Raw genomic sequence first — 27809 nt, forward strand, 5'->3', positions numbered from 1 at the left:
GGTGGCGTGGGTGACTTAAATCCGGGTTGGACCTTGGAGGGGGTCGTCTGCTTCCCCGACCCTGAGGACCGGTCGGGACCAACCCTCCGTTTCTTCATCCCCAACGACCACCCCTCCCCGTAGCTGCCGACCCCCCGCTTCTGGCAGCTTCTGTTGCTCGCCTCGGGGGGAGGCGGCCCGGGAGCTGCGCGTGTCTCGGGTGCCCGGCGTCGCGCGGGCCCTGGGGGCACCCGGTTCCCTCTTGCCTGCAGCTGGAGGGGGGCAGGTCCGTGGGTTCCCCACCCATGCCCTGCGTGTTTGCCTCTAGGGGGTGACGTCGGGATGGGGACAGCCCCGGACGCCCTGCTGGAACCCACGCCACCGCCCCCCAGAGTCAACCCCTACTCGGTCATCGACATCACGCCCTTCCAGGAGGAGCAGCCCCCGCCCGCAGACGCCGAGGCCGAGGCCGAGAGCGCGAGCCCGCCCGTGCCCAGCGGGTACTCGGTGCCTGTGCCCTGCGGCTACGCCGTGCCCTGCAACCTGCCGCTGCTCCTGCCGGCCTACAGCAACCCCGTGGTCATCCGCGCCCCGTCCCTGGACGAGGAAGGTAGGGGTCCTCCCTGCTGTGCACCCCCGGGTGGTAAGGGCCAGCAGCTCTGTGGTCCTTGCTGCTGTCAGGGCCAGAGGACAGCGACGCGGGCGCCCGGTCACCGTCCCTGGCCGAGGCCCGCGGGCACCTGCGCCCACCACTGCAGACCAGCAGCCGGGGGCCCCGAGAGCAGTGCTCTCTTCGGGGTGGGCCCCGTAAAGGCTGTCCAGCTGAGTTCTCCCCCGGAAGTCGCGTTCTGGACCCAGGACACGCCGGGGTCTGCCTCCCGGCCCCAGGCGCAGAGGTTCTGAGGGACGGAGGCCCCTGAGGACGATGCTCTTTCAGATGCAGATTTGTGATTTAGAGGAGATTTCAGTAAACAAGTTATTTCCTTCCCAGTTAACAAGTGAGGAAAAAAACCTTTAAAGAAAATCTTGAATTTATGTTTGGAAACCATATCCGGTTTTCAGGGTTGGGGTTTCCCCATTTGTTTTCTTGGAATTGGCAATAATCTTGGAAATTCACCACAATCAACAATGCAGTTCATAGTGTGTCGCCTAAAGAGTAAGAATTATCTAAAAATAAGGGAGTAGATTATACAGTTAAAAGATTCAGGAACACATTCTTATATTAATTTGCTTATTTTCAGATAATTTGGTGATCTTTAATAATTGAACATTTACTTTTAGGTTCTGTAGCATACTTGCACACCATTGGCTGATTTTTGTCACCCTAGAGCCATTAATAAAACACTATGATAAACGTAAGTCCCCAAATCTGGGAACGCGTGTGGATGTTTGTCTCTTGAGTGTTTAAAGGCAAACAGGTGCACCTCCCTGTTTCCTGGGGTCACGAGGAAAGCCTGGATTTTGGTGTGAGGCCGGGCCCGGGGCCTGGACCCGCAGGGAGTGCCGGCTGCTTAACCGTTTGCAGAGTCTGGTTCTCCCGGGGTCGCGGGGTGGCCTCCTGGTCTGCGGGGCCCACGGTCAGGGTGCGGGCCCAGCACGGGCTCCCGGCTCAGAGGCCGCCCCGCCTGGAACACGACTCTCAGAAATAGGGACAGCCGGGACCCACGCGCCCTCCCACCGCCCAAAGCCAGTTCTGAGGTTCCCCTTCTGTTCATTCGTGCTCCTCCACGGGCCAGAAGCTCCTGGTGCTCTGTTTCTGGCTCAAGCTTCCAGATCTTTCCAGAACAGTAAGAGACGAGAAGATGCTCATCATCCCCTGACCTCTCCTTAGCAAAGGTCTCACGGGGGCACCTCTTTCCTTGAAATGGGGAGAGAAAGAAGTCGTTTCGGGTGGGCGGTGGAGACCGGGCCTGTGAGGCGTGCGTTCAGGGACGGGACGTGCTGCCCTTGACGCAGACGCAGGGGGCTCATCACGGTGTGAAGCGTGTTTGCCGTCAGTCAGCGTCTTTGTTCACTGACTTTGCTGAATGGCTTTGCCTTGTAAGAGGTCGTGTGGGTCGCCCTTTGGGGCCGTGTGGTGTGGCGGGAGGAGCAGTCTGGAAGGCCTGCGGTTCAGTGGCCTTGAGCACACGGTGAGCGACTGCGGCTCTGGTCCCCGGCTGACGAGTGCCCTCCACTGCGTGGGGCTGTGGTTGGTGTTTAGCGGGGTCGGGGCCGTGTTTGAGGGTACGACATTGGGCGCGGCTGAGCTGGACCAACTGTTGAGCAGCGTGAGCGTGTCAGGCTGGTTGTGTAGCACACAGTCCGTTCCTTCTGGAAGGGTTTTGTGGACAGTTTGCCAGCGTAGCAGTTACCAGCCGGTCCTTGGTTGAGCACGTGGCCTTTTGTCCTGAGCTCAACACCCTCTTGGTAAAGCAAACCCCAGAGGTGGAATAGCAGTCAGCTGGGACATGTGCGACGGACTCTGTGTGTGAGGGTGTGCATGCGTGTGTGCATATGTGTGAGCGTGTTTGTGTGCACACGTGCATGAGCAAATGAAAGTCTCGTCAAATACCATGAACGTGACTCTTTCTCCTTTGAGAGTCTTTGGAGGCTGCTGTTAAGACACATTTTCAAATAAATCACAATTGTAAATTCCCATGACAAACTTGAGAAATGAGAGAAAACAGGTTTGCTACTCTAGCTTGATTTCTTTGGCTACCATTTTAATTCTGGCTATTTCAGAGGACCTTTGGATATTGCCTTTTACTGTAATCCCATGTCAAAAACATTTTATTTAAAACTCGAAGACACTATCAGTTTACCGATGTTTATGTTAAGATAAGCTTATCATTAAAAAACTGAAATCATCTTAAAGCTAAAAATGCATCTCCTAAACGTTTTCTACTAAGCCTAAAACTGTGAATTTTTTTCTTTCCTCACAGAAACACAGGAAGTAGCACAAGACAGCCAGTTTAATTCTTTAAGTTCTGAGGATCCAGCCAACAGGTATCTTTATTAATCTTGCACACGTGCTCTGAGTTCAGGACCGTCTCCTGAGAAGTGGAGTGCAGTGCAGTGATCCGAGGTGCTGCCCTGGCGGCCCCCGGTGCTCGGGCCCTCTGCGCTCTCACCCAGGGCTCCTGACGGGGGTTCTGCAGAACACAGGGAGGCCGCAAGGTGTTCTTGCTCTGCGGACAGACGGCAGGTAGACCAGGAGCACGCGGCCCTTCTCCGTTTCTGTGTAGATGAGGCTCCCTGTGCTCCAGCCTCATACAGGATCTCAGAAACCTGTTGGGGTCCAGGCAAACTTTTCATTGTGTTCCACCCACCTTTCCTCCAGAATCCTCCAAACTGAGCTGACTGGAGCTCTTTCTTTCGTGCCACTTGCCTTCAAAAATGCTGTGTCGTCTGTTTGAGAGCCCAGGGAATTCCATCCCCCGGGCAAACTCCTTCCACCTCAGAACCCTGCGCAAATGTCTCATTTTATAAACTCCCTCTTTCATTCTTCCAGAGCTGTGTGGGCACACCTGCTTTAAAACTGAGCGCTTTGTGCCCTCGCTGTTACTTCCTGTGTCCCCTTCTGCTGCTGGTCTAAGAATTCTCTAAAGACCAGGTTTTTCCAAGGCTCAGGATGGCAGTGTGCGGGGAGCACGCTGGGTGTGCCTGTGTTTTGTTACCAGGCAGTCGTGCTGATGCATCATGCACATACCTTGCCTGTTTAGAGCGTACTGTCCTGCGGGTTTCGGCACATGCACCATCCATTTAAAAATTGTGTTAGAATCTATACAACATAAATGCTGCCATTTTAACCACTTTAAGTGTAAGATGTAGTGGCATCTCGTGCATTTACTGTGTTGTGCAACCATCACTGCCATCTCCTTTCAGAATTTTTCATCATCTCAGACAGAAACCCTCCCCGTTCCATGTAATCTATCTTTCCCTACCCCAGCCCTCGAGAACCTCTGTCCTGCGTTCCGTGTCTACGGCCTTGCCTACTCTAGGTAACTCATACAGTCGGAATCACGGTAGTTCACTTTGCGTCATGTTTGCGAGATTCCTGTGTGTTGTACGATGTATCGGGGCTGCCTTCCTTTCCGAGCCTGAACAATATTCCTTTGTGAGCACGCAGCACATTTTGTTTACCTGTTGACCTCTTGATGGACGCTTGGGTGGTTTCCTACCTCTGGCCTGTTGTGAATAGTGCTGCCGTGAGCACCCGTGAACGAGCGTCGGAGTCCTTGTGCTCGCACTCACTTGACTTTTCCTTTCGGGCAGTGGTCGGTCCTCTGAAAGTACAAAAGTACGCTCCTCCCGGAATGCCTGGGATCTCTGGAGAAAGGTACACGCTCGTGAGGCCTTTCTACCTGGTTTTCGTTACATACGTTGCCAGGTAGATTCACCTAAGACCCTTCATTGCAATCACGATCCGCGTAGAGTGGAAGATGGTGGGTAGTGCATTATCGCTGGTAACCTACACTTCACGATGGGAAATTCATCTGCTGAAAGGATGATTTCTTAGAACAAAAAGAATGTGAAATGACATGAGAGGTAGCCTGAGACCGTTTCCCAAAGTGTGGCCTTGTTTAAACATATGGAAACACTCAGGAATAGTTAAAATATCATCTATACTTGCTTCAGATTTTCTCTTTTTTGCTTAACTTTTTTGTGATGTAATTTTAGACTTAAGTGTAAGAATATTTTTTAATGTGAGAGGTCCTTGAACTAAGTGCAGGACTGATTCTGCTTATTTCCTCACGTTCATCCACGACACGGCACGTTGTATGTCCTCAGGGAGCTGATGTGTCTGTGATCTGGGTGCTTTCAAGACCTTGACCACCTGCCCTGGCCTCTAAATCTTGCAAATATTTAACTGTGCATTACAGCTTATGGCAAACAAACAAAAATGTTAATAAAAGAGACCATCTTGCAGCGACCCGTGCCATCTGTCAATCTGTCACTTACTGTGAAGTGTGGCATTAACTCTGTACTAATGATTCTTTTTTCCATGCATATGGTTTCCAGAGCTTCCCATGTTGGTCTCTGGGTGCTCACGTCCTCCCGGTCTCTCTCCCTTCCAGCGAGGTGCTTGGCACCGCGCTCACTTCCTTGCAGAGCGCTCCCGTAGACTGCATGCCCCTGAGATCCTAATCAGGGCTGTCCTTCTCCCTGAGGAGGCACTCCAGGTGTTGAAGGAATCTGATCTTGTTCTTCCAGATGAAGCATTCCAGTGGCTTGCCATTGCCTGCAAAATAACATCCCCGTCCCTCTGTGTGAGACCCCGTGGCTTGGCCCCCGGGACCATCGCACTGTGAGCGTACCAGCAGTTGTGTCATGAGCATTTTTTAAAAAATTTCTGGTGGTGCAATGTCCCTTTCTTCCATTAACCTGTTCCTAGAGGCCATGAAGGCCTGTTTGTCACTCCGGTGATGTGAGACACAGTAACAGACTCTCAAGAAGTTCTGGTGAAAAACCAGAGGATGATTCAGGTCTTCTGGAGCAGACACTTTACTTCCTCTTATTTCTGTGGTGCCAGATCCTGTGCATGTGGTGGGCGTTCAAGAGCACTTCTAAATAGCTAGGAATGAAAGTTTGAACTTGGGCTCTATGTTGAGAAGCTGCAGCTGGTGTATTGGATTGTGAACGGGCAGACTCTGACCTGCTGAGTACGGGGCTCCCTCCGCATCCCAGCGATGGGTCCAGGGAAGTGAAAACCCCAGGGTCGTTTTGATGGAAGGCACAGCCTGAGTATACCCACACGAAGGAAGCATGGTCACCGGCTTATTCCTTCTGCATCCCAGGCCCAGGGTGTGTGTGTAGAGAGAAGGGGAAGGGCGTCCCCGCACCAGTAGATACACAGCAAGGTCACCAGCACCCATGACTTACTTGATGATGGGAACAGAGGTCACTGACTTTGTGAGGGCTTCACTCGAAACGTTTCTTTTATAAGTAAAAAGAGCAAAGTGGGAAGGTATGGGGCGGGGGAGGGAAGTCCTAAGCTTGAGTCCTCATATGTACGTACAGACTGTGGGTGTGAGCAGGGTTGTCATAGTGTAAATAAAATGCGCAGATACTGTACAATTCATACTGTAAAATGTAAAAGCTCAGAGCACATTATTCTCAGCACAGAACAGCTGTAATAATATCTGGGGAAACAGAACTTACACACATGTACCCTCTGCGGACATCCGGCCGTCTCTTGAAGGACTCACTGTTGTGGTCTTGTGGCTCCTTCCCTCTTAGTGAGGACCGCGTGCACAAGGAGGACAGCGCGCTCGCCCGGTGGGTCGCAGACCCGGCCAACACCGCGTGGATGGAGAGTAAGTACCACTGGCCACCGGGGTCCTCGCCGGGCTCACGGAGGACGCCTCCCAGGGGGATGATGGGTTTTCATCACGTTCTGCTGATCATTCTCATGTCCTGGTCAGACCCAAAACTTCAGAAACGTATTCACTTGCCTAACGTACTAACCGGGGCTGTGGCCACTGTCCCTGGCCCTCTCTGAAGCCCTTCCTTTAAACCCTATCAGAACATCTCTGCTTACCCCATCCCAGCACATATTTCCTCCTGACAGTTTCTTCCTGGGACGGTTTTTGGGTTTTGTCATGACAGTCATATACTTAGGGAACTGGTGCTTTGACCTGGGCCCACGGTCAGCAAATCCCCACTGAGACCTCAATCAGGTTATTTTTCTCGTGATTCTCACTAAGATGCTTTTTCATGCTACCATGTTGAAAAGGGGGTGGGTGGCTGGTTAAGCCAGCCCACCATCCAGATGGCACGCCAGATCTTCTGTTCCACGTGTGGCTTAGAAAGCTGAGCTATTTTTAACCAGATTTGATTTTTAATTTTCAAAGAAAAGTAAAGATGGCTTTTCTAATTATCCCTTTATTATCCACACTGGCTCGCTAATTTCTGAATAATTATGTTATATGATTAACTTCCAAGAAAAAACCATCTTAATGGTTAGCTAATTATTAAATTACCTCCTGGAATGTGTCATTCTGATTTTAATTATGACATTGTCAAACAAGGAACTTAGCATAAATAGATGATTCTGCTAGGGGGGCTGTTAAATCGAGATCATTACAGGATGGAATCGTTATCTTATTTTCTAGCAAATTCCTTTCCAAAGTAAAATTTGTCTGACTTTCTCCTATTCCTTGTTTTATTACACAAGTGGCAGTTAATTAGAGTAACACAGAAGTTAAGGGTGATGACCCCTACCACGATAAAAGATTTGGGTGTAACTTTTTTTAAGATTTATTTATTAGTGCACAAGCAGTGGGAAGGGGCAGAGGGAGAAGCAGACTCCCCACTGAGCAGGGAGCCTGATGCAGGGCTCAGTCCTGGGACCCGAGATCGTGACCTGAGCCAAAGGCAGCTGCTTCACTGATGGGGCCACCCAGCCTCCCTTGGGTATAACTTTTGACTCCCCCCAAGACGTAACTACTTAATAGCCTCCTGTTGACTGGAAGCATTACTGGTGACATATACAGTCAACTAACTCCTATTTTATGCACCTGTTATATACTGCATCCCTGTAATAAAGTAATCTAAAGAGAAGAAAATGTAATTAGAAAAATCATAAATCCATGAAAACACAGTTGTGGTATGTACTGCAGACATCAAAAACAAATCTGCATGTCAGTGGACTCACGCAGCTCCCAGCTGTGTTTTTCAAAGGTCCACATATGAGTGTCCCTCACGTTATCTAACAAGAGTAGAAGTGCTTATCGTGAATGCAGTTAATTTTCTTGCAAGGAAGCAAATGTGTCCCGTATGGGGACTTGACAGCAGCAAGAGAACGAGGAGCATTCCTGAATTTGCTTCCCCCCCCCCCCCCCCGCCCCCACGTAACAGTAACTTGATATCAGAGGAGGAGTTCAGAGTATTTACCTCATTTTCTTGTTGTTGCTTAGTCACCAGTGACCTCTATGGCTTTCATTATGTAAGACTTTGTAGTGTGGTTGATTTCCACGTAAGGCCCAAACTCTTACAAATATTTAAATGCGTCTCTAGTTTCACTGCTGCTCTCGTACGTCACCCGCTCATACAGGATGCACTGAGTAGTTTGCCTGTGGGAGATCCCCACTTTTTCTTAGGAAAACTTGTTACAGCTTCAGAGGACACGAATATAGTTGGAGAGATTTTATCCTAACAGGTGTACCTTCTCACCCTCGCCTATGCCTACTCCCCTATCCAGTGGTTCAGAATATCACAGAATGATGGGTTTATTTTAGCAACATCCTGTTAATATAGCCCCAGTTGAGCTGTCTCTTTACTTCTGAAACTTTGTACTCCACCTTTGTGTTTCTTTGCATACCAGAACACGTTAACTTCATAGACTTAAAAATATTTATAAAGAGCCACATAGAGATGTATGGATGAACACAAAATAATGGACTAAGTTGGCCTAGAAGCCACAAAACTCTCTGTTGGAGAGATTTCACAGCTGGTTCAGGTAGAGTGTCATCCTTCAATCCCAAGAAAACATCCTGTCCTAAAAGTAACGCTTATGCTTCAGTAAGGTGTAATGAATTAGCCCTTACAAACTAACTTTTAGAATAATTTTAGCATCATAGGAGACTGTGGCCCTAAACAGTGTAAATTATACTTGGTTGGTCTTGGTCGGTTTTTAAACATTTCCCTCTTTTTATTCCAGATCCAGAAGAAGCCATTTATGATGATGTGCCAAGAGAAAATTCAGACTCTGAACCAGGTTTGAATTGCCTGTAATTGAGTTTTAGAGGATTCAGTTTTTCAGTGTCTCCATTTGTGTGTAAAAAAAATAGCTGGTTTGTACACAGTCCCTAGATACACAGCTTAATATGTGTTTTATGTTTTGTATGTTTATAATATCAATGATATTATGGGTTAGAATATGGGTCCGTGCACATAGGTGTGTGCGGTTATAGCACGTTACATAGAGTGATTGGTTAATGTAGAGAAGCAGAAAGAGTTAAAGATGTGAAAAATAGGAATGGGAAGGTAAGAAACATGAAAGCTGTGCCAGCATATACTTAGTAAGTTATTTAAGTGAGAAAATTGAAGAAGGAAGTACTAATACTTTTGTACAATTAAAGACTGATATAAGTTCTCAGATTGTAGAAATACAAAATCAGAGTCAAGCACGAATCCATACCTAGGCACATGCACTTAAAACTGCTGAGCACAAGTCGATGCTCTAATACCAAAGCACGAGGGTTTAAAAAGAAGGAAACAAAGGCAGTATCAGGTAAAGATTGGGGAGATTTACCACTCAGGCTCTAAAATCTATTTCACCTTGCATTTCAAGGAAAGGTGTACTGAACCCAATGAAAAAAGAATAGCATGCAAATAATGACTTTGTGAATGAATCGAAACAAGTATCGACTAAGACAGTACTAATAGTATTGTTTTATTTCACGAGTGTAGCTGCAGGGTGGGGTACAAGCCCCTAGCAGTGGTACCTGTCACCTGATGGTGGCAGATCCTCAGCATCTAATATCTGCATTTTTCACAAAGAGGGTATAGATAATGCTTGTGGGTTTTGCTGTGATAGATTGGGTCTGCATTTAGGGGCAACCACTAAAAGAACAGAAATAGATTATTTAACTTCCAAACCAGTAGAGAAAAACCCAATCTAGTAGAAAGCAAGAAAATGTAAAATAAGGAAGAATGACAAATAATATGAAAAAAGATGGCAAAATTAGCCCAAATATATTGCTATTTATAGTAAATATAAATGGAGTCCAGTTGCCCATAAAAGAAATTCTCAGGTTGGATAAAATAACAGAGCTAGTTATGAATTCTTAGGAGAGCTATATAAGGATACAAAACATTTGTAAGTAAGGGGATGGAAAAAGAAATATAAGTCCAATTCCAACCAAAATATAGCTAGTATTACTCTAATATATTGAATGTTAGGCTATAGAGTCCTTCACAGGAGAGAACTATAACAGTTCTGAACTTATGTGCACCTAACAAGACCTCTCCAAATTTATATAAAGCAAAATATGACTGAGATAAGTACATAATTGGAGTGGGAGATATTTACAAAGCTCCTTCCACTGTCATGGATATTGGATGTAAGATTAGTAGATTGCAGAAGAACGCAGCATACAATCAACCTGAAGAAGCTAATAGTTTCAGAATACACATTTTTTCGCCAGACACATGGAATAATTATAAAAATTATATAGCATTTATCAAAGCAAATCTTAATAAATGCCAAGGAATTGTTACTCAGGCCTCATTCCCTGATTTTAAAAAATCAATGAAAAGAAACATTTGAATATTAAGAATAAGACTAGTTCTTAGCTCACAGAAAAGGCTGAAAACAAAGAAAATTAGAAACATTTTGACTTATATAATAGTGAAAACATTACATAAGTTCTTATGGGATGGATTTAAAATAATGAATTATAGTCACAATGGCATCTGTTAATAAAAGAAGATAGAAAAATAATGAGCTCAGCATCCATCTCAGTCATTTAAAAGAATAGCAAAGGTGAGGACAGAGAAAATAGAAGGAAATGAAAATGGTGGCAGCGAAAGTGATAAACAGAAAACAAATAATAGAAAGTATCGACAGAACCAAGGAGTAGTTCTCTAAAAATAATGCAAAAATAGATGAGCCTTGGGTAGTGTTGAGAAGAAAGGATCTGATTGGGAGGAGAGAGAAGGAAGGAAAGATGGATCAGGAGCAACAAACTACAGTAGAAACTCACACCATAAAGGGATTCTAGAAACAACTTGATAGCATTCAGTTGAAACACTCGGACTGCTTTTGAAGTAGAAAACGTTAATGTACGATGATTCACGATATAGAATTAATTGCTTAATAATCTACCAGACGGCCCACTAGGATCAGAGTCCTCATCTCAGAGTGGCTAACCCATCAGGGGACAGGCAGTTCCTCTGCTCTACACACAGTTCCAGTGGGCAGTAGAAGACAGGAGCAGGTAACTCACTCTAGGGTGTTAGTATAAGCATAAACCCCCTTCACCCAAAGGGGTGATGCTGAACATCCTAATGAAAATGTAAAGAAATAAAATCCAGCAGTATCCCAACAAGCAAAAGCCACCCTTAACCCTTTAGATTTGTCTCAGGGGCTTATGGATCCCTTAACATTAGCGGGTTCTTTACCATCTTTTCCACAGGAACAGACTAATGGACGTAAGCCTTAGGCTCATCTCAATATATGCCTAAAATGCACTTGATAAGATTCAACGGCCATTCAGTGTTGAAAACTTATAATAGAAGGAAACGTCCTCAGTCTAATAAAGGACGTGTTCCTGTGATCTACATCCAGCGCACCAAATGATGAAGAATTAGAAGCAAGTGGTAATTTATTCATTCCACATGGATTCCATTTATCCATCCAGTGCTTGTGGATGCTGTTACGTACTGAGCGCTGATCTAGGTTCAGCTCATGGAGTCCTCTCTGCTCTGGATTCCTACATTGAGGGAGACAAATTTAACATTTGGGTCCCTTTATAAATAAAACTGACGTGCTTATGAGTAAATGTTCTCCCAGGTAGTTATTCAAATACATGCTGCAAATAAAGTGGGAATTAAAGACTGTTTTCTCTAAAAGCAAGCTTGAAATTTAGTTTTGGGTAATTTACGCGCCCAGGTAGGCCTTTCCCAACACAAAAGGGGTGATCTGGGGCCTCCAACACTTAAACACCAACAGAAGCCTGCCAGTAGTCTCCCTACCAAAGGTGACAGCCGTTGTGGGTAGAGCCAGCTGTGTCCCTGTGAGGACGGTGCCCAGCAGGGCCCTGGTGTGTGTGGTGCGTGTGCTTTCACGCACACGTCAGCCAGGATGCTCCCTTGTTAGGATCACAGAAGGTCCTGGTCCCCTCTGTGGCCCTTTGCTCTTTGCTTGTTAAACACCTTGGTGGCACAGTCATTTTGAGAAAATGCCTTAGTAAGACCTAGCAAATGTGTAGATGGTGGTACAAACCAGTGGTCCCCTGGCAGGTGTGTTTCCCAGAGAAATTCATGCCCGCTTTCAAGGAGAGACGTGCAGGGATGCTTATCTGCAGCGCTATTTGTGAAGAGCAAAAGATGAGGGAAAAGGATCCACATAGGGCAGTGAATTTATACAACAGACCATTATACTGCAGTTAAAAATGAATAATGTGCACACGTGTGTGCACACACACTCAAAAGCAATGTTGAGCAAAAAGCAAGATACATAGGGGTAGGGTGCATATGGCCTTTAGATAGACACACACCTCAGGTAGATGGACAGCTACAAGCCAGGCCTGATTCTTCCCAACCTGGGGGAGAGGACAGGGCTCTGGCTGTGTGCATGTTGCTTCGTGCTGCGGCCTTTATAGGGGCAGACGTTGCATCAGTTCAAACGAACATGCCTGTTTGGTGCTTTTTGATGCATTTAAAGTATCTGATAATTAAATATGGTCAGTGAAGTAGGTGCAACTAGATTTTTGAGGTTCCTTGTGAGTCTGATTGTAGAATTCGAGCTGTCTAGGATATCAGCTGTCTGGTAAACGATGGAGACACAGACGCATCCGAGGGAGAGCAGAGGCCTGTGTGCTTTGTGCAAAATACAGTCATTTAAGGTGAAGTTCTATCACAGTACTGGGTGGATACTGAAGAATTTCTCATGAGACATGATGGTGACCATCTATGTATTTTTAAAATTGTGGTAAAGTGCACACTGCATCAAACTGATGATTTTAACCAGTTTAGAGCGCACAGTTTAGTGGGACAAAGCACACTTGCGGGGTGATGTAGCCATCGCCACAGTAGCACTTCTTAGGCGCGTCCTGGCCTGGGGCAGGTAGCACGGTTACTGCCCAGAAGAATCTCAGCCAGGTAGACCAGCTTTCCTTCGCTGGCTTGTGGGAGAAACACCTGCCCTGTGCGTGGGTTTACTTTCCAGTGTCGGAAGGCATCAATCTGTGCATCCAGGAGCTCTAGAGGGCCTCATAATTCACAAACCGTCAATCATCTGTAGTTCACGAGACACTGTAGAGAGGCCTTGAAAGTTTCAGGATGTAGGGGGGGCCCAAAGAGCCCTTTCCAGAGCACGGAGGAGCATTATTCTCCCACATTCTGACCACTGAGTGGTAATGTACCTAAGTTAAAGGTCTGTTGGGCTTGTGCTTGTGATGGCTCTTACTTCCCCAAGATGGACGAGCCATCCAGCCCACCCTAGAGCAGGGCTCACCCGAGAGCAGGACCCTCCACTGTCTCCCCGGAGCTGGGACCAGCTGGTGCACCTGCAGCTGGCTCCCGCAGTCTGGAGGTCTTGCTGTAGGCGTGAGCGACACCTGCCGTGCTGTGTGTGCAGACTGTTTCCTGCAGACACACTAGCCCGACGTCCAGAGGGTGAAGGGAGGAGGCCGTGCTAATCTGGCAGCTTCAAGGTTTATGAACCACACTGGGGGGACAGCGCACAGGCACATTTCTGCATGTTTGGGCACCTCATTGCTGACCGGTCTGTGGAAGGTCAGCGGGTGCCTCCACTCGTGGCCAAATGTCGTCGGCATGGCTCTTGGCCCTGCCTCACACGTAGCCGCTAAGCCGGAGTCCGGCCGCACCCCCACCTGCCCTGTTGCCCCAGTTGTCCAGCAGGTGGTCAGTTGTAGGTGTCCTTCAGGCACACTGAACCACACCACTGCGGCTTCTGGAAAGTGAACTCATTTTCAAATATTGGGCGGTTTTATCCAGATGACATTTACTCCATAGAGCTTTTAACCAGAAATTTGGATTTCTGTTTTATGTTGTGGAATTAATCTGAATCCAGTGGAGACGAAATGTGAGGCCAGGGCAATCTGAAGTATTATAGGAATTTTCAAAGTGACAAATTCGTATCTACTTTTCATTTCCAGTGAAAACAGATGTTTTCCTTTAAATGTCCTTATATATACAAAGCTGGCTCTCGGCCCTAAAGAATCTATCCATCAGGGCTTAATTACTGAAGATTTTTAAGGCCAAGTTTTATTACAGAGGACAGTTGAGGATGCCTATGGGAAACATCTAATCAAGAAACGTGGATGTATTCTCGGGTGTGGAAATGCCGTCTTTTATCTAACTTTGTACTGTCCTGCAGTGATAATTTAAGCAGGAAGTTACTCTTAACAAGACACTTGTACCTGAGAAACTCCAGCTGAAATAACCATTTATGCTCCTGTGTTTAATAAGTAATAGAAATCAAGACACTGATACCCTAGAAGTTTGTAGACATTTTCCTTCCTGGAAAGTCGGCCACCAGCCGCACGGCACTGCAAATAGCAGATCCATCTGTATTTTTTGTTCCACTGGGTTTTTTTTCGCATTGGTCAAGGCATATCACAGTTACTTGCTGTGGATCTGTGGCCTTTGTATCTATTAGAAAGATTAATTAATTGGTGGTGAATGTCATTGCCGTGGGAGTGCCCGTAAGGCGGCTCGGCTCGGCGAATTCACTTTTGCAGAATACAGATTACGAAGTAAACGATGGGGGAATCAAAGCCTTTGCAACTTTTCAACCCAAGCTCCCTTGTTCTTGTATTTGGTGGCATAGACATGTGTTCTTCACTGATTCTGGAATGACTGATGTGATTACGACATTTTAAAAGCAGTAATAGGTTATAAGACTTATTAGACCATTATTAGCACAAAGGCAAAATTCAGTTGTTTCCCGTGAGCTTCACATGTGTTCATATTTGAGTATTTCTATCATTGATACGCCTGTCGCCTCCTTGTCTACTCTGCCTGTATTCCGTACATTTATCTTCATATGGCTGATAAGTTGTTTGGCATAATTCTGGTAGATTATTATAGACCAGCGGCCCTCAGGAGATGCCTGGGCTGGGGGCTCCCGAGCGCCCTTTCCAACCCTGCACGTCGCCGCCCCCAACCCCCAAACCGGAGATATTTCATTTTGGCATTTTTGCCCTCAGATGAAATGATTTATGACGACGTGGAGAATGGAGAGGAAGGTGGAAACAGCTCCTTGGAATACGGATGGAGCTCGAGTGAATTCGAAAGTTACGAGGAGCAGAGTGACTCGGAGTGCAAGAATGGGGTCCCCAGGTCCTTCCTGCGCAGCAACCACAAAAAGCAAGTATGTGTTCAGTGTGTGTGAGAGACAGAGCATCTCACGTTAACACGCAAACGGGACAATAAAATTTGCGTTCCGTAATATCTAAGTGTTTTTAGGATGTCGCTGTGTGGTGTGAGGAAGGCTAAGCGGTAGGGAAGGGTCCCTGATTTTACATTGTGTGTGTAATCATCGCGGGGAGTTTTTATAAACAGACCCACCGAGAAGGCCCTAAGTAGCCGTCCTCTGCGTTGTGCTGCGTACACGTCCTGCTGTCTGTGCACCGTCACGGGGTCCGTGTGCCCTGAGCGGTCGGAGTCGGGTCTCTGAGACACGGATGATGGTGAAGGACAGAGCCCCGGGGGTGTGTGTGCACGCGTGTGCGGGCCTCGTGAGATGGAGGTCTAGGAGGAACTTCAGACATCAGGAGTGTGACTCCTGGAGTTGGGCGGATGCGGGCCCGGGAGCACTTGCGTTGAGGCAGATCCTCTGGCGGAGACTCGTGGTTTTCAGTGGTGAGTGGCTGTGCCCTTGCTCTCGGCTGCTGGGCTCTGGCTGTCGGTGAAAGGGGTGATCCGCACTCGCGTTCACAGACATGCTTTCTGTGTGGGGCTGAGTGGCAGGCCACAGGCAGACGGAGGCTGCTGTGTGACCCTGTGGGTGCAGACCGTGACGGCATCGATGCCCGGCCACCGTGACTGTGTGGGTGACGCCTGCGCCCAGGAGGCAGCGCGGTGGATGGGGCGGGGCCCCCGTGCACCCGGCTTGCATGTGGTTACAGGTCACCTAGTGTTCTCCTAGTCTGTGAATGGGCTTCACGAGACTCAGGAAGAACCTACGGCTTCGTGCGGGTCGCCCGAGCCCCTCACGTCATTGCACGCCCTCTGGCAGCGGGCAGCACAGCCCAGGCTCCTGAGGGAAGCCGCCCTGGGATTCACTCCCCGCCCCCTCCCGCCCCCCAGGAGAGCTGTGCACAGGCCCCTCGGAAGAGTGGGGAAAACACTCTTCAGTTTCCTTCCGGCGGTGGGTTGGGTGTTGGGTGTTGGGTGCCCCCTGACGAGCCAGTCACACGCTTACTGGACAGACACTGCCCTCCTCACCCTCCGAAGGGACCCCCTTTCCTGGACAGGCGCCCCTGAAATTCCGGGTGAGAGGCCGCCCCCCAGCGGGGAATGACCCACAGGGTGGCTTGGGAGCCGGTGATCACACGGGCATCCTCGTTGCTCCCTCGCCCCGGCCCGGCCGCCCCTGGGGCAGCTGAGAGCAAGGCCAGCAAGCCGGAAGGGCCGTGGAGGGACCGGGCATGCTGGTGCAAGTCACGGTGTTGAGCTGGCCTACTGGTTGCCTGTTGACAGGTCGGAGAGTCCTTTTTTTTTAACCGAAATTTGCTTAGAGTGTCTTTGCCCAGGTTGACGTGGGAAACACGCTAGAGAAGCACGAGGCCTGGGTTCTCAGGTCCGAGCCGTGTGTCACGTGGAAGGTGTTGGACCTGCATCTCTCCTCCCGTCAGTGTGGAGACTTGAGCCCCTGTTCCCATGGCTGTTCCCAGGCAGACACCCTGTCTGGAGGGCGGCCTTGACCTCGGGTGTCTCCTGCCTTGGTGCCGCCCCAAGAGGATACTTTCATACACATTTTATTTACCCGTTTGGTCCTTTTAACGTCCTCAGAACACGTGTGAATGACATCCCGGGTCGTCTCGTTTCTGCATTTGCCCGTCTGGCACGGAAAAGTCCCCCGTCTGGCTCATCCGAAGCTGCCTCCTTGCTCCACGTGTTTGACTTCCTCATTTTTATCTCTCAGGAGTTGGGCCAGAACTGGGGGCTCCCCGTGATGCGCGGGGCCCCCGCCGCTGCGCCCTCTCAACGTCAGATTGTCGCAAAGTACTGAAAGGAGCGTCTTTGTGAAAAGATTGTGTCTCTTTATGCTGTAGCTTTCCCATGACCTAACCCGTTTCAAGGAGCACTATGAGAAAAAGATGAGAGCTTTGGTGGCAGACGCGGTGGGAGCCTCAGAGACTCAGCAGCTAAAGCAGAGGCATGAACCGAAGGTAGTGTGGTCCCTTTTTTGACCAGCTGCACTGAAAACGCTCATTCAGACGTGGGCCGTGCTTTGGAGCAAAGCTCCAGGGCGACCAAGGTGGCCTTTACGTCTGAACGGTGGTTCTCGGTGTGCTCTTGGGCGTCCCGGTGGCACCACGGCCCACGTCGCGGGTTCCTGTGAAATCTGAGACACTGCTTCCCTGTCTCCTCCTCTTACCCGCGGACGGGGCTGCTCCGGGGCCCGCGGCGTGTGTGACGCCACAGCCCCCGGGGCGGGATCCGCCGTGTCTCGGCCCGAAGCACGTTCCACGCGTGCACGACGGCAGCACCCCTCTTGCTGTTTGGGAAACGCAGGAACTTTCCATGAGTGCGCTACTTGGATAACGTGGAATAGCTTCGTTATTATTTTTAAATTAACATTCATAAAAGCTTGATTGCCGTTTTCAATTTTAACTCTTCATCCAGTAAATGTGGGCCAGCGAGAGCCAGATAAACGGAGCTCGTGGGGCCCTTGGTATTTTTAGGAGCGTAAAGGGCTCCCGAGACCAGCACGTTCGAGAGCCGCTAGGTGTGCAGTGGAGGCGGCCAGGCCTTGGGGGTGTGTTTTAAAAGGGCACTGTCAAGTAGTGTTCACGTCCACGAGGTCGTCTGTCCTTCCCACATTTTGTGATTCTGTGCGTATGTGTTAAGTGGCGTCTAGCTGAAATAGATGTTCACTTAGAAAGGTCTTCGTCGTAGTCACCTGCTCAAGTCCCGAGTGTTTGTGCCCCGGGCTCCCCCGGCAGGAGCGAAGCCCTGGGGTCCCGTCACTCAGGTCAGCCTCCGGCTGGTTCCCATGCAGCGTCTAAGGCACAGGCCACACGGTCTGGGGCCTGGCGCGATTCTCTCGAGAAGCATGAGCTCGGTCGTAGGTCATGGGGGACGCGTGATGGAGGCCAGCTCGGGGGAGGAGTCTGCAGGCAGCAGGGAGAGGCAGGGCGAGCCGCCCGCGTTGGGCCGCAGGGAGCAGCAAGACAGGGCAAGTAGCCAGGGCCAGGCCAAGCAGGCCCCTCCATCCAGTAAGAAGCGGACGTTAGGAGGGGGCAGGGGCCTGGCTGTCTCCTGGCTGCCTGTGACCCGGGGCAGCACCACAGCTCCCCACACCCTGTACCTCTGCCGCTGCTCGAGGACAGGGCGCGCCGCCACCTTGCAGGCTGCCTTCTGTTCACGGTCCTCTACGTCTCACTCGAGGGACCCTGGCCGGGGCCTGGCTCAGCGGGCCGGCACGGGGTAAGGAAGGGTGGGATCTGGGAGGCCGTGTGGGTCAGGAGACGAAGCGGAGGCGCCTTGCAGACGGACGAGCCCTGGGCGAGGGGACAGGGTGCAGGCCCAGCGCGGCCGGGGAGACGGCGCGTCCTCGAGGTGGGGAGGGAGGACACGGGGCTCGGGAGTGGGGCACGTGCAGCTGGCAGGGTCCTGGCTAGTGAGCGGGCACGGGGTTGGGGGGCAGCTGGTCGAGCCTCGGGGGAATAGAGGACGTGCAGGAGCAGCCGGGGCCACAGTGCGTGTGCCGTGCGCGCTCCCTTCCTCTGCCTCTGACGTCTGCAGAGCTCTCTGTGTCTGAGCCGCCACTGCAAGATGGACACTGACATTCACACGCAGCGGGGGACCGTCCCCCCAGGTCAAGGAAGGGATCTCGTTAAAGTTCGCTCTTGTTTCTGTCTTTCTTTATTCAACAAACAGAACGTGGCCCGAGCCACACACGTGTACACACAACGAGCGAGCAAGCTCCCCCAGAACACAGAGCCAATTTCCGGGGACGTTAAGACCAAGCTACTTGACAGTATTCTTTTAAAATAAAATAAATGCGGCAAGTGGGTTTTTATCAACGGCGCGACTTCTCACGTTTCCCTGTCTTTGTGCAGATGCAGAAGCTCATGAAGGCCGCCAAGGAGGGCACCAAGGACGGGCTCGAGAAGACCAAGGCTGCCGTCAAGAGAGGCCGCTCTCTCATTCGGACCAGGTCCTTCATGGCTGCAGGTGTGTGGCCCGGCTTGCACCCAAGCTCCCCTCGCCTCGCAGCGTGTGGGCGGCGCCAAGCGTGGCCGCGGGCACCTCGCACGCCCCCAGCACCGTGCTTGTCGCCGGGCCGCCTGGGTCTCCCCTGCCTCTCAGCTGAGGGCGCGCACGGGTCTGTGCAGGGGCTCAGGGCACACGCACACCTGGGGCACTGGAAAGTGACGGGTTCTTGTGGGTGGGAGACGTCACTCCTCTTCTGATGTCTCCCCTCGGCACGTGGGCCCTGGCGGCTGCGCTCTCTGTGCTCCCTCCCGAAATCCCCTCGCGTATCCCGGGACCCCAGTCACTCTGGATTCTCAGCAAGTCTAGTCCTTTAAAAAAAAAAAAATTATTTATTCATTTGAGAAAGAAAGAGCACGAGCAAGGGGGGCAGGGAGACAGAGACTCCCTGACACGGGGCTCGCTCCCGTGACCCCGGGATCCAGACCTGAGCTGAAGGCAGACGTGTACCCGACTGAGCCACCCAGGCGCCCTGCAAATTTATTCTTAATGATGCATAACTGGTGATGCGTTCAGAGTGTCCGTCCTCGTGTGAGTATTTTCCACAAGGACACGAGCTCAGGAGGTCTTGTTCTAAGCAGGGGGTTTAGGAACCCTTGTGCTGGTGAGGAAGGATCTGGGATGATTCCGGAAGTTTCAGGCTCTCCGAGACCCTGGCCGGGGCGCTGGGGCCCGCGCCTTCTGTCTGTCTGAGAGAGCGGTGGAGTCTGGTGTGCTCCACGTGGACAGCACGCTGCGGGCCAAGGACTGGCCGACGTCTGAGAGAATGCTGGTTACTCACAGGGTGGCTGAGCCCCCTCTCCCGGGGTGGCACCCAGATGCCGCCGGATCCCCTTAAACACGACTTCATTGTTTGCACGCGTGTTATAAGGGGCACACCCATGCTGGCGTGAGCCGAGCCCCGCTGGCGACCGTGCCTGGAAAGCACCGTGAAACGTGCCTCCCTGAGGAGCAGCCTCGCGAGACAGTGCCATTGGCATTAAAATGAACTAGATGCTGGTATGAATTCCCGTCCCAGTGAAGTCTTAGCATCTCAAAACAGGACGCAGGAAGGGTGGGCGCAGCCCCAGCAGGTCACTTGGAGAGGAGACGGCTGGGTCGGGGGTTCTGATGGGGTGTGTCCCCGACGAGGTGCAGAGCGTCTGCCGGGTGCCCCCAGGATCAACACCTGCAGAGCACGGGCAGGGCCCGAGAGGTGCTGAGCTTGGGATTTGGGCCGTGGTGGTCTGGGTGGTCCCGGTGGTCTGAAGGGCTGGCTGAGGCCCCGCCCCAGACCCTGAACCAGGATCGGTGGGTCCGTGCCGGGCAGGATGGGCTGACTTAGTGGTTCTGCATCTTGGCTGTCCTCGTGCATCAAGTGGGAGCTTTTAAGAAATCCCAAGTGCCGAGGTCCCGCAGCCCTGGGACCAGTGAAGCCCGAGGCAGCTCTGCTTACTAGAAGGGTCTGTTTCTATTTCTTTTTAAGACTTTATTATTTGAGATCAATTTTACATTCACAGCAAAACTGCAAAAACAGCGCAGAGGTTTTCCATATATACCCCGCCCCCTGCCGTCACAGCCTCCCCCCAATGCCAGCTCCCCCGCTGCAGCTCCCCTACCAGCCCCTGCACCATCCTCCACCAGCCTCCCCCCCCCCCCGCCCAACCAGTTGGCACCTTTGTTAGAACTGATGAAGCGGCATAGACGTGTCCTCATCACCCAGAGTCCTGGTGTACGCAGACCCCTTGGGTGTCAGGGTGGTGCGGGCTGCAGGCTTGGGGACAAGCCCAGCGACAGGCTGCCCCCAGCGTGGCTTCATGCCCTGCGCCCCCGCCGCCGCCTGCACGGCCCACCCTCCGCCATAGCCCAGCGGCCTCTCATCTCTGTGCCGTCTCTGCGGCGTCACCGGCCTGGACTGGTCGGGGTGGGCATCATCAGGAGCGCACACTCGTCACTCTGGTCTCTTCCCCTAGGGACGTGTGGTCCCGGCTCCCCCGTCCGTTCATGGCTTGAAGGCTCTTTGTCCCGCGTCTGTCCCGCGTGTGCGCGACTGTGGCTTGTGCCCATCGCCTACCGAGGGGCGTGCTGGTCACCTCAGGCTTTGGCCGCCGTGGATGAACTGTGGTTGCGTCCGTTCAGCTTTCACGGGGCAGAAGGCAGCAGCTGCTTTGGGTAAACACGAAGGAGCGTGGTTGCTGGGTCTTAGGGCAAGAGGACGTCTAGCTCTGTGCGAAAGCAGGGACCGTCCTCCACGGGGCCGCCCCTTCCGCCTCGTGGGTGCCGAGCGGGGCTCCCATGGTCCCGGCCCCCGGCAGGAGGTGTGCTGGGCGCTCGGGGCCTGGGCCCGTCTCGGGGCCGTGTAGACCCTGGTCGGGTTTTCAATGCTCCTCAGAGACTTTTTTGTGCAGCCGGGTTCTGGGTATTTGGATTTGGTCATCTCTGGCTCTTACTACCTAAGAATTCCTCTGCTTTCCAGTTTTCCAGCCGTTTTGTGGATTCTGTATTTAGCTACAGCCCAGTTTTTTAAAGTGATTTTAGTTTGGGTCTAAATGTTTTGATTCGACGGAAGCTGTGCTTTCCCAGTGAGAAAGGCTGACGGAAAGTCAGGAAATCCACCGAGTATTTGGCGGATTACTGAGGGTGGGTCTTAGCCTCCCTTCTTTGCTTCTGAACACAGTATTTTGGAGATTTATTTCTCTGTTCTTCTAGGTTAAAAACTTAACCTTGTTTGATAGCAATCTATTTTTTTTTTAAAGTAACTTAGACTTACTTGTTGTAATAGAAGAGTTCAAGCCAATAGTGAAAACCCAACGGTAAGAAACCCACGTGACCCCACGCTCGCAAGTATCGAGCTGTTTGACGTTAAGCATTGAAGTGTCTATTTCTGAACACCAGCCAGCTCTTCAGGCGGCACCTCCGCCGTACGAAATTCGACTTCAAAGTATTGAAAATTCCAAATCTAGGTGGGCCCCGTGTTCCCCTAGTGGAAAGGATATTTTCTTGGGTTTGCTAAAATGCAGTTTCATCACTGCCAGGTGGAAAGCACACGCGGAAGATTGGAGTGTCTGCCCAGAGCATTGATTTGACTGCTTTTTTTTTTTTTTTTTAATCACACTGTACCATTAGGAATATATTGCGTCAATGTGGAATTCATGCCTTCTGACTCTTTTTAAGACCACAGATCCTGTCTTGAAGAGGAGCAGAATTTGTTCATTGACGTTGAGTGCAAGCATCCGGAAGCCATCCTGACGCCGATGCCTGAGGGCCTGTCTCAGCAGCAGGTAGGAGGCAGCTTCTCCGGGCTCAGCCCCTGCCCCTCGGCCCAGCAGCCGCCTGAGCGTCACCCCCAGAGGGAGTGTGGGCGCGACTCACACCGGCTCTCACCCTGTGGGTAAATGGCGTGTGCGTCGTGCCCCCGAGGCAGAGGAAGACAGAGGCTCCCAGCAACTGATGGGATTGTCGGCACGTGACCGAGGGTCTCAACCTCGGGAGACAGGTGGTCGAGGGGACGGAGTTCGGGGTGCCCGTTTGATGATCTTTGGGTAAAAGGAAGAGAAAGCTCAGGACAGCGTGGAGCAGAGTCTGGGGTGTCGGGGGCTCGCGGTCGGCTCGGCCTCGTGGGCTGTGTCCCTGCAGGCATGCTGTGCCTTCACCGGCCTGCGTACGGCCCCAGAGGCATTGACGTTTGCCTGGACCCTGGGGCCCCGAACAGTCCTTGCGGAGAGGACGGTTTGTAACCGTGCTGGCCCTTAGCCGCGGGCCCTCCGCATGGGGTGCCGTCTTCCCCGCAGGGTGGCGCGGCCGTCCCTGGCTTAGGGCGGGGTGGCGGCCTGTGAGGAGGGGGTCCTAGAGGCGGCCTGGCCTGACTGAGATCCTGCGCTCGTGTCCACGTCCTGGCGGCCGTCACAGCCCAGACTCTGCAGGCCCGACGGCGGTGCCCAGCACCATGCCCGGCGCGTCCCAGGGATGCGCATGCGTGTCTGTGGCCCGAGCGGCCTCACTTTGCCCACTGGCCTCCGCCTCCTGCCTGGGTCTTTGGCCAAAAGCTCTGGGCCAAAAAAAATAATCGACTCTTCCACCTTTCAAAGGTGTTTTCTTGTGCGATGTCAGAATCCTGTCCTCGTCATACACGTCGCTGCTAGCGCGGAGTCGGCTGGAGCCGCGTCCTCACCCTTCACCCAAACGCGAGCCGCCCCGCACCTCCGCGCGCTGCTGTCCTCACGGCTTACCCTGTGAGGTTTACAGTGTCCGTCGCTGCGGCAGCAGGCGCGTATGTCTTGCGTCTGTCACCTTAGCTAATAGGCCACTCGAAGTACCTTGGAGGCCTGCGGAGTTTCCCCCGCCTGTGGTTTCGGAGACAAAGCACCAAATGAGCCAGTTTATCAGCAGCGAGCACCGTCCCCCCGTCCCCTGCCCAGTGGCCGCAGTGTGTTTTCCGATCAACAGGTCGTGAGAAGATACATCCTGGGCTCAGTGGTCGACAGCGAGAAGAACTACGTGGATGCTCTTAAGCGGATTCTGGAGGTACGCGTGTCGCGGGGCGGACCTGGGTCGCCCTGGCCCTTCGCCTACGCACGTGGTCACGCACAGACCGACCGCGGGCAGCCTCCCCGGAGACGCTGAGCGCCGGGTCTGTGCGTTTCCACGCGTGTCTTTATCAGCAATACGAGAAGCCGCTGTCGGAGATGGAGCCAAAGATCCTGAGCGAGAGGAAGCTAAAGATGGTGTTCTTCCGAGTGAAGGAGCTGCTGCAGTGCCACGGCATGTTCCAGATCGCGCTGGCCAGCCGCGTGGCCGAGTGGGACTCGGTGGAGACCATCGGGGACGTCTTCGTGGCTTCGGTGATTGCCGGCGCGCCCCCGCCCCGCGGAGCTCGCCCGTGCCCTGCGCCGTTTGCTGTCCTTGCGGGTGGGCGGAGGAGGTCTCCCGCAGGGCGTCCCGGTCAGCGGGCCGGGTCTGTCCGGGGCCCTTGGACGCCACGGCGCTCTGCTCAGGGGCATGTGCTCTAGAGCACCGGGGGCACCGCCCGAGGCCGGCGGCAAGGCTGCCAGTGGCCCCGGAGCATCCCCAGGCAGTGGAGCGGCCTTCTGTGGCCGAGCTGGGGCCCTGCAAGCAGTGTGCCGCCCTGGCCCGTGTGCCCCCGGGGTCAGGTCTCTGCCCACGCGCGTGGGAGGGAAGCACGACTGCGTTAACCTTTCCTGGAGGGGGAGCCTCCGGCGTGCGTGGACGTGACAGGCCGCCCCGCACGGGAACGGGAACGGGAAGGGAACGGGAGTTCTTACTAAAGTACTTGCGTGATCCCGTTCAGGGCCCTTATGAAAAACAGAGGAGGCAGCCGCGGATGTTTCCTGTGCTGTGACGTTTCCTGGCTATTTTATGCATTTGGTGTCTACATTTACTTTGTCTTGAAATATTTCTTGAAATATTTACCCTGGGGACGTTTTTTTTTAAAGGAAAAAACTTTAAAACATCCAGTTTAGGTAAAAGCATTTTTTTCCGTGACAGTCACATGAGGCACCTGCTTACAGATAGGACTGTTTATCTGGAGAACGTGTGGGGTTAGGAGAGTGTCAGAGGGAGGCCCTTGGTGTTAGGAACCCGGGGCAGCAGGCCAATGTGGTGGGAGAGGATCGGTCTCTGGCTGCCCTGGGGAGTCCCCAGGGGAGGCTCTGCGCCCGCGGGTCAGGGTCCTGGGGCCTGCGAGGCATTCTCTCCTGGGACACCCTCCTCTCTGGTCGTCTGTGGTCAGGGCCACTGCTTAGCTGAGGGCCAGACCGCCAGCGGCCTGAACGGCAACGCCGGCAGCGCGTCGAGGCCGCAGAGTTAGGTCGTGCAGCTGCGTAAACAGCGCCTAACCCGTGTGCTGAAAAAAGAAAAAAAAAATCACACCCGTTCGTGATGAAGTGGGTCCTGTGGAAACCAGCCAGGGCCCGAGGGGTGGTCTTTGGGGCAGTTTTCAGATCTTCTGTCGCACCCGGGTGCAGGGAGTCCCGGGGCTCACGCGCTGCTGATAGTTCTCCATTTGCTCCGACGTCCCAGTTTTCCAAATCCATGGTGCTGGACGCCTACAGCGAGTACGTGAATAACTTCAGCACCGCCGTGGCCATCCTCAAGAAGACGTGTGCTACCAAGCCTGCTTTTCTCGAGTTCTTAAAGGTAAGCACTTGTGTTTTCCTTCTGGGTTCCCACACCCTCCGGTGACAGGTTCCACGTCAAAATGCTTCTCAGTGAAATTCTCACCACACTCTGTCTCTAGACATGTAACGTTATTTATCGTAAAGATTTTGACCAAACGTTGGGTCAGTGCTAGAAATAGAGATGAGTCTGTAGCGGTGGCGTCATTTTTTGGAAATAAGCTATGTTTTGCGCATCCTTGGAAGAGTGTAGGTGGATGGACAGATGGAAAGGTAAGGTCTGGCCCCAAAGGAAGCTGCTTTGGCTTCCTGTCAGCATGACGTTAGGGGCAGCAGACGGAGTTTGGGATTGGGGTGGAGTCTTCGCCCCCTACGAGTCAGAGCAGTAAATGGGCCCCTCCCTGGGCTGGGGGCTTGGTCCCTGGGCTGGTGTCAGGTGCACAGCGAGGGGAGGCGCGTCGGACTTGGGCGATGGGGAGTGTCTGCCGAGGGCTGTTGCTGAGCTGGGGTCTTCAGCCCACGGCCCCTCACCGTGACCAGCCACCCACCCGGACCTCGTTTGCACGAGACCCCAACTCCGATCGTGAACCTCGAGCCAAGGTTCGTGCATGTTACCTGAGCTGAATTCCCAAAGCTCCTGCTCCCTGCAGCGAGCGGACTTGGGTGGGAGTCCTGCCGGCCGTCCCTCCCTGTCAGTCGGACCCCGGCGGTGGGGGCCTCGGTGCTCCACGGCCTTTCCGTGCCGCAGCAGCACGGCTCCTGGACAAAGGCAGTGCAGGTGACTCGCACGTTCACCTCCGTGGAGGAGGCCGTAACGGTCCTGTGGACGCTGACCGAACCCAAGATGTCAGCCAGGGAGCCGGCCACAGCCCCCACTGGCAGGCGACCTCCTTCCTACCAGGAGGCCTGGGGACGGGCACGTGTGTCGTCGGGGCCCAGCCCGGGATCGTGTCGGGAGGCTGGGCTGCCCTCGAGGTGCTGGGGCCGGTCCCTCGCTCTGCCATCCGACCACACAGCTCCCTTGGCTGGAGAGACCCCACCCTGGGTATGCAGGTGGTCCAGCCGGGTGGGGGTCCCCGGCTCAGGGACGCGGGCCAGGGGATGAGGCCGCCCCTGGCACATGAGGGAGGGGCCCTCGGGCCGAATGTCCTTGGCCGCAGCCGCTCCTGGGCCAGCTCAGACAGGCTCGGACCCAGGGACACCCCACTGCTCACCCCGAGACCCCACAGCAGAGCTGGGTGAGGCCGGCAGCGGCCGCCGCAGAGAACGTGGTGCGGGGCGTGGGGCGTGGGGCGTGGGGCGTGGGGCGGGCTGCCTCTAGGGGCCCTGGCTGCTCTTGTTTGGGAGTCCGTGATCCTCTTCCTGTTTTAGTAAGTGCGCTTTTCAGTCCCTGGAGGATTGCAATGGCCTCATAAAGGGCCGAACCCTGCCCGGCAGTCGGAGGTGGCTCCGAAAGCCTCCAGCGAAAAACCCGGAAGATTCCGGTGCAGAGCCTGCCGCGACGGGCTGCACACCTGGCGACTTGGGCGGGCATGTCCCGCGGTGCGGGGTGCAGGATGGGGTGGGGCTGCGGGCGGGGGTGACCCTGGCCCCGGCGGCGGAGCTGGGGCCAGCACGGGCCGAGCGTGAGTAAGCGAGCTTCTCCCCACAGCAGTGCCAGGAGTCCAGCCCCGACCGCGTCACGCTCTACAGCCTGATGATGAAGCCCATCCAGAGGTTCCCGCAGTTCATTCTGCTGCTGCAGGTAAGGACACGCCCCTGCCCGCGACTGTGGACGGCGGTGTCCCTTCTGCTTCTGTCTCTGACCTCCTGTCCTCCCCCAGCAGTTCCGGGAGGGCAGGGGGAGGGCGCTGGACCCCCACTAGCCTGTCTCCCACTACCCAGGACCCCCCCCACTAGCTCAGACCCCCACTGGCCTGGACCCCCACTGGCCGGGACGCACCCCGTAGCCGGGACCCCCCACTAGCCAGGACCCCCTCTAGCCAGCTCATGAGCAGCCAGGTGGGGCGGGGCTTGGCTCCCCGGGGCCAGAGCCATGTCCACCCCCTTCTGCCGTGGTCAGGGCCTGGGTCTAGGGTCAGGTGGAAAATGACCCACGCCCTGTCCTGCACGGGTCGGTGGGTCGGTGGGCTCGGGAGCCCAAGTTAGGACTCAGACGAAGTGTGCCCATCGCGAGGGGGCTGCACAGACGGTGCAGGGGGCGGGGACGCTGCGGCAGGAGGCTCAGTGGCCGCCCCAGCATCGTCAAAAACTAAAGATGCGCAGAGTGGTGGGTGTGTGGCTCCCAGCAACAGCGGCTCTGAGTGCGGATGACGCGCTGTCTGCGCCCACCTGGTCCCCCCGGAGCCTGGGTCCCGCCCGTGCCCGGGACAGGTCTCCTGCGATGCCCAGCCTGCTGCTCCCACAGCCCCAGTGTGGAGTCGCAGCGCGGATCGCGGTGCCCTCCCTGCAGACGAGGGGCGTCTCCCTCGGCATCGAGCCCGCTGCTGCCGGCGGCCGAGTCTGTGGGGAACGTACCTCGTGACCCACGAAGCCCTGAGACCCTGAGAGGAGGGCGCCCACGGTTACGCGTTGGTCTCGGCTGTTTCCGAGCCGAGG

The 27809-nt window shown here is 53.4% G+C and overlaps 1 protein-coding gene across 5 annotated transcripts in view; it reads left to right on the forward strand.

Moving 5' to 3' along the window:
• The window catches only part of ARHGEF10 (Rho guanine nucleotide exchange factor 10), an 89132-nt gene that overhangs the window by 24938 nt on the left and 36385 nt on the right, over positions 1-27809 (forward strand). For 2 of the 5 annotated variants that reach the window (XM_077848514.1, XM_077848515.1), the window contains exons 4-15: positions 308-589; positions 2904-2967; positions 6202-6278; positions 8624-8680; positions 14862-15025; positions 16932-17048; positions 18945-19059; positions 22252-22358; positions 23524-23601; positions 23739-23918; positions 25117-25233; positions 26863-26955. In XM_077848514.1, coding sequence (XP_077704640.1) covers positions 308-589; positions 2904-2967; positions 6202-6278; positions 8624-8680; positions 14862-15025; positions 16932-17048; positions 18945-19059; positions 22252-22358; positions 23524-23601; positions 23739-23918; positions 25117-25233; positions 26863-26955 — 1451 coding nt within the window. The remainder of the gene's footprint in view (positions 1-307; positions 590-2903; positions 2968-6201; positions 6279-8623; positions 8681-14861; positions 15026-16931; positions 17049-18944; positions 19060-22251; positions 22359-23523; positions 23602-23738; positions 23919-25116; positions 25234-26862; positions 26956-27809) is intronic. The other 3 variants (XM_077848516.1, XM_077848517.1, XM_077848518.1) reach the window with 3 other exon arrangements.

The sequence above is a fragment of the Canis aureus genome, chromosome 15 (assembly GCF_053574225.1).
Source record: "Canis aureus isolate CA01 chromosome 15, VMU_Caureus_v.1.0, whole genome shotgun sequence".
Taxonomy (NCBI): Eukaryota; Metazoa; Chordata; class Mammalia; order Carnivora; family Canidae; genus Canis; species Canis aureus.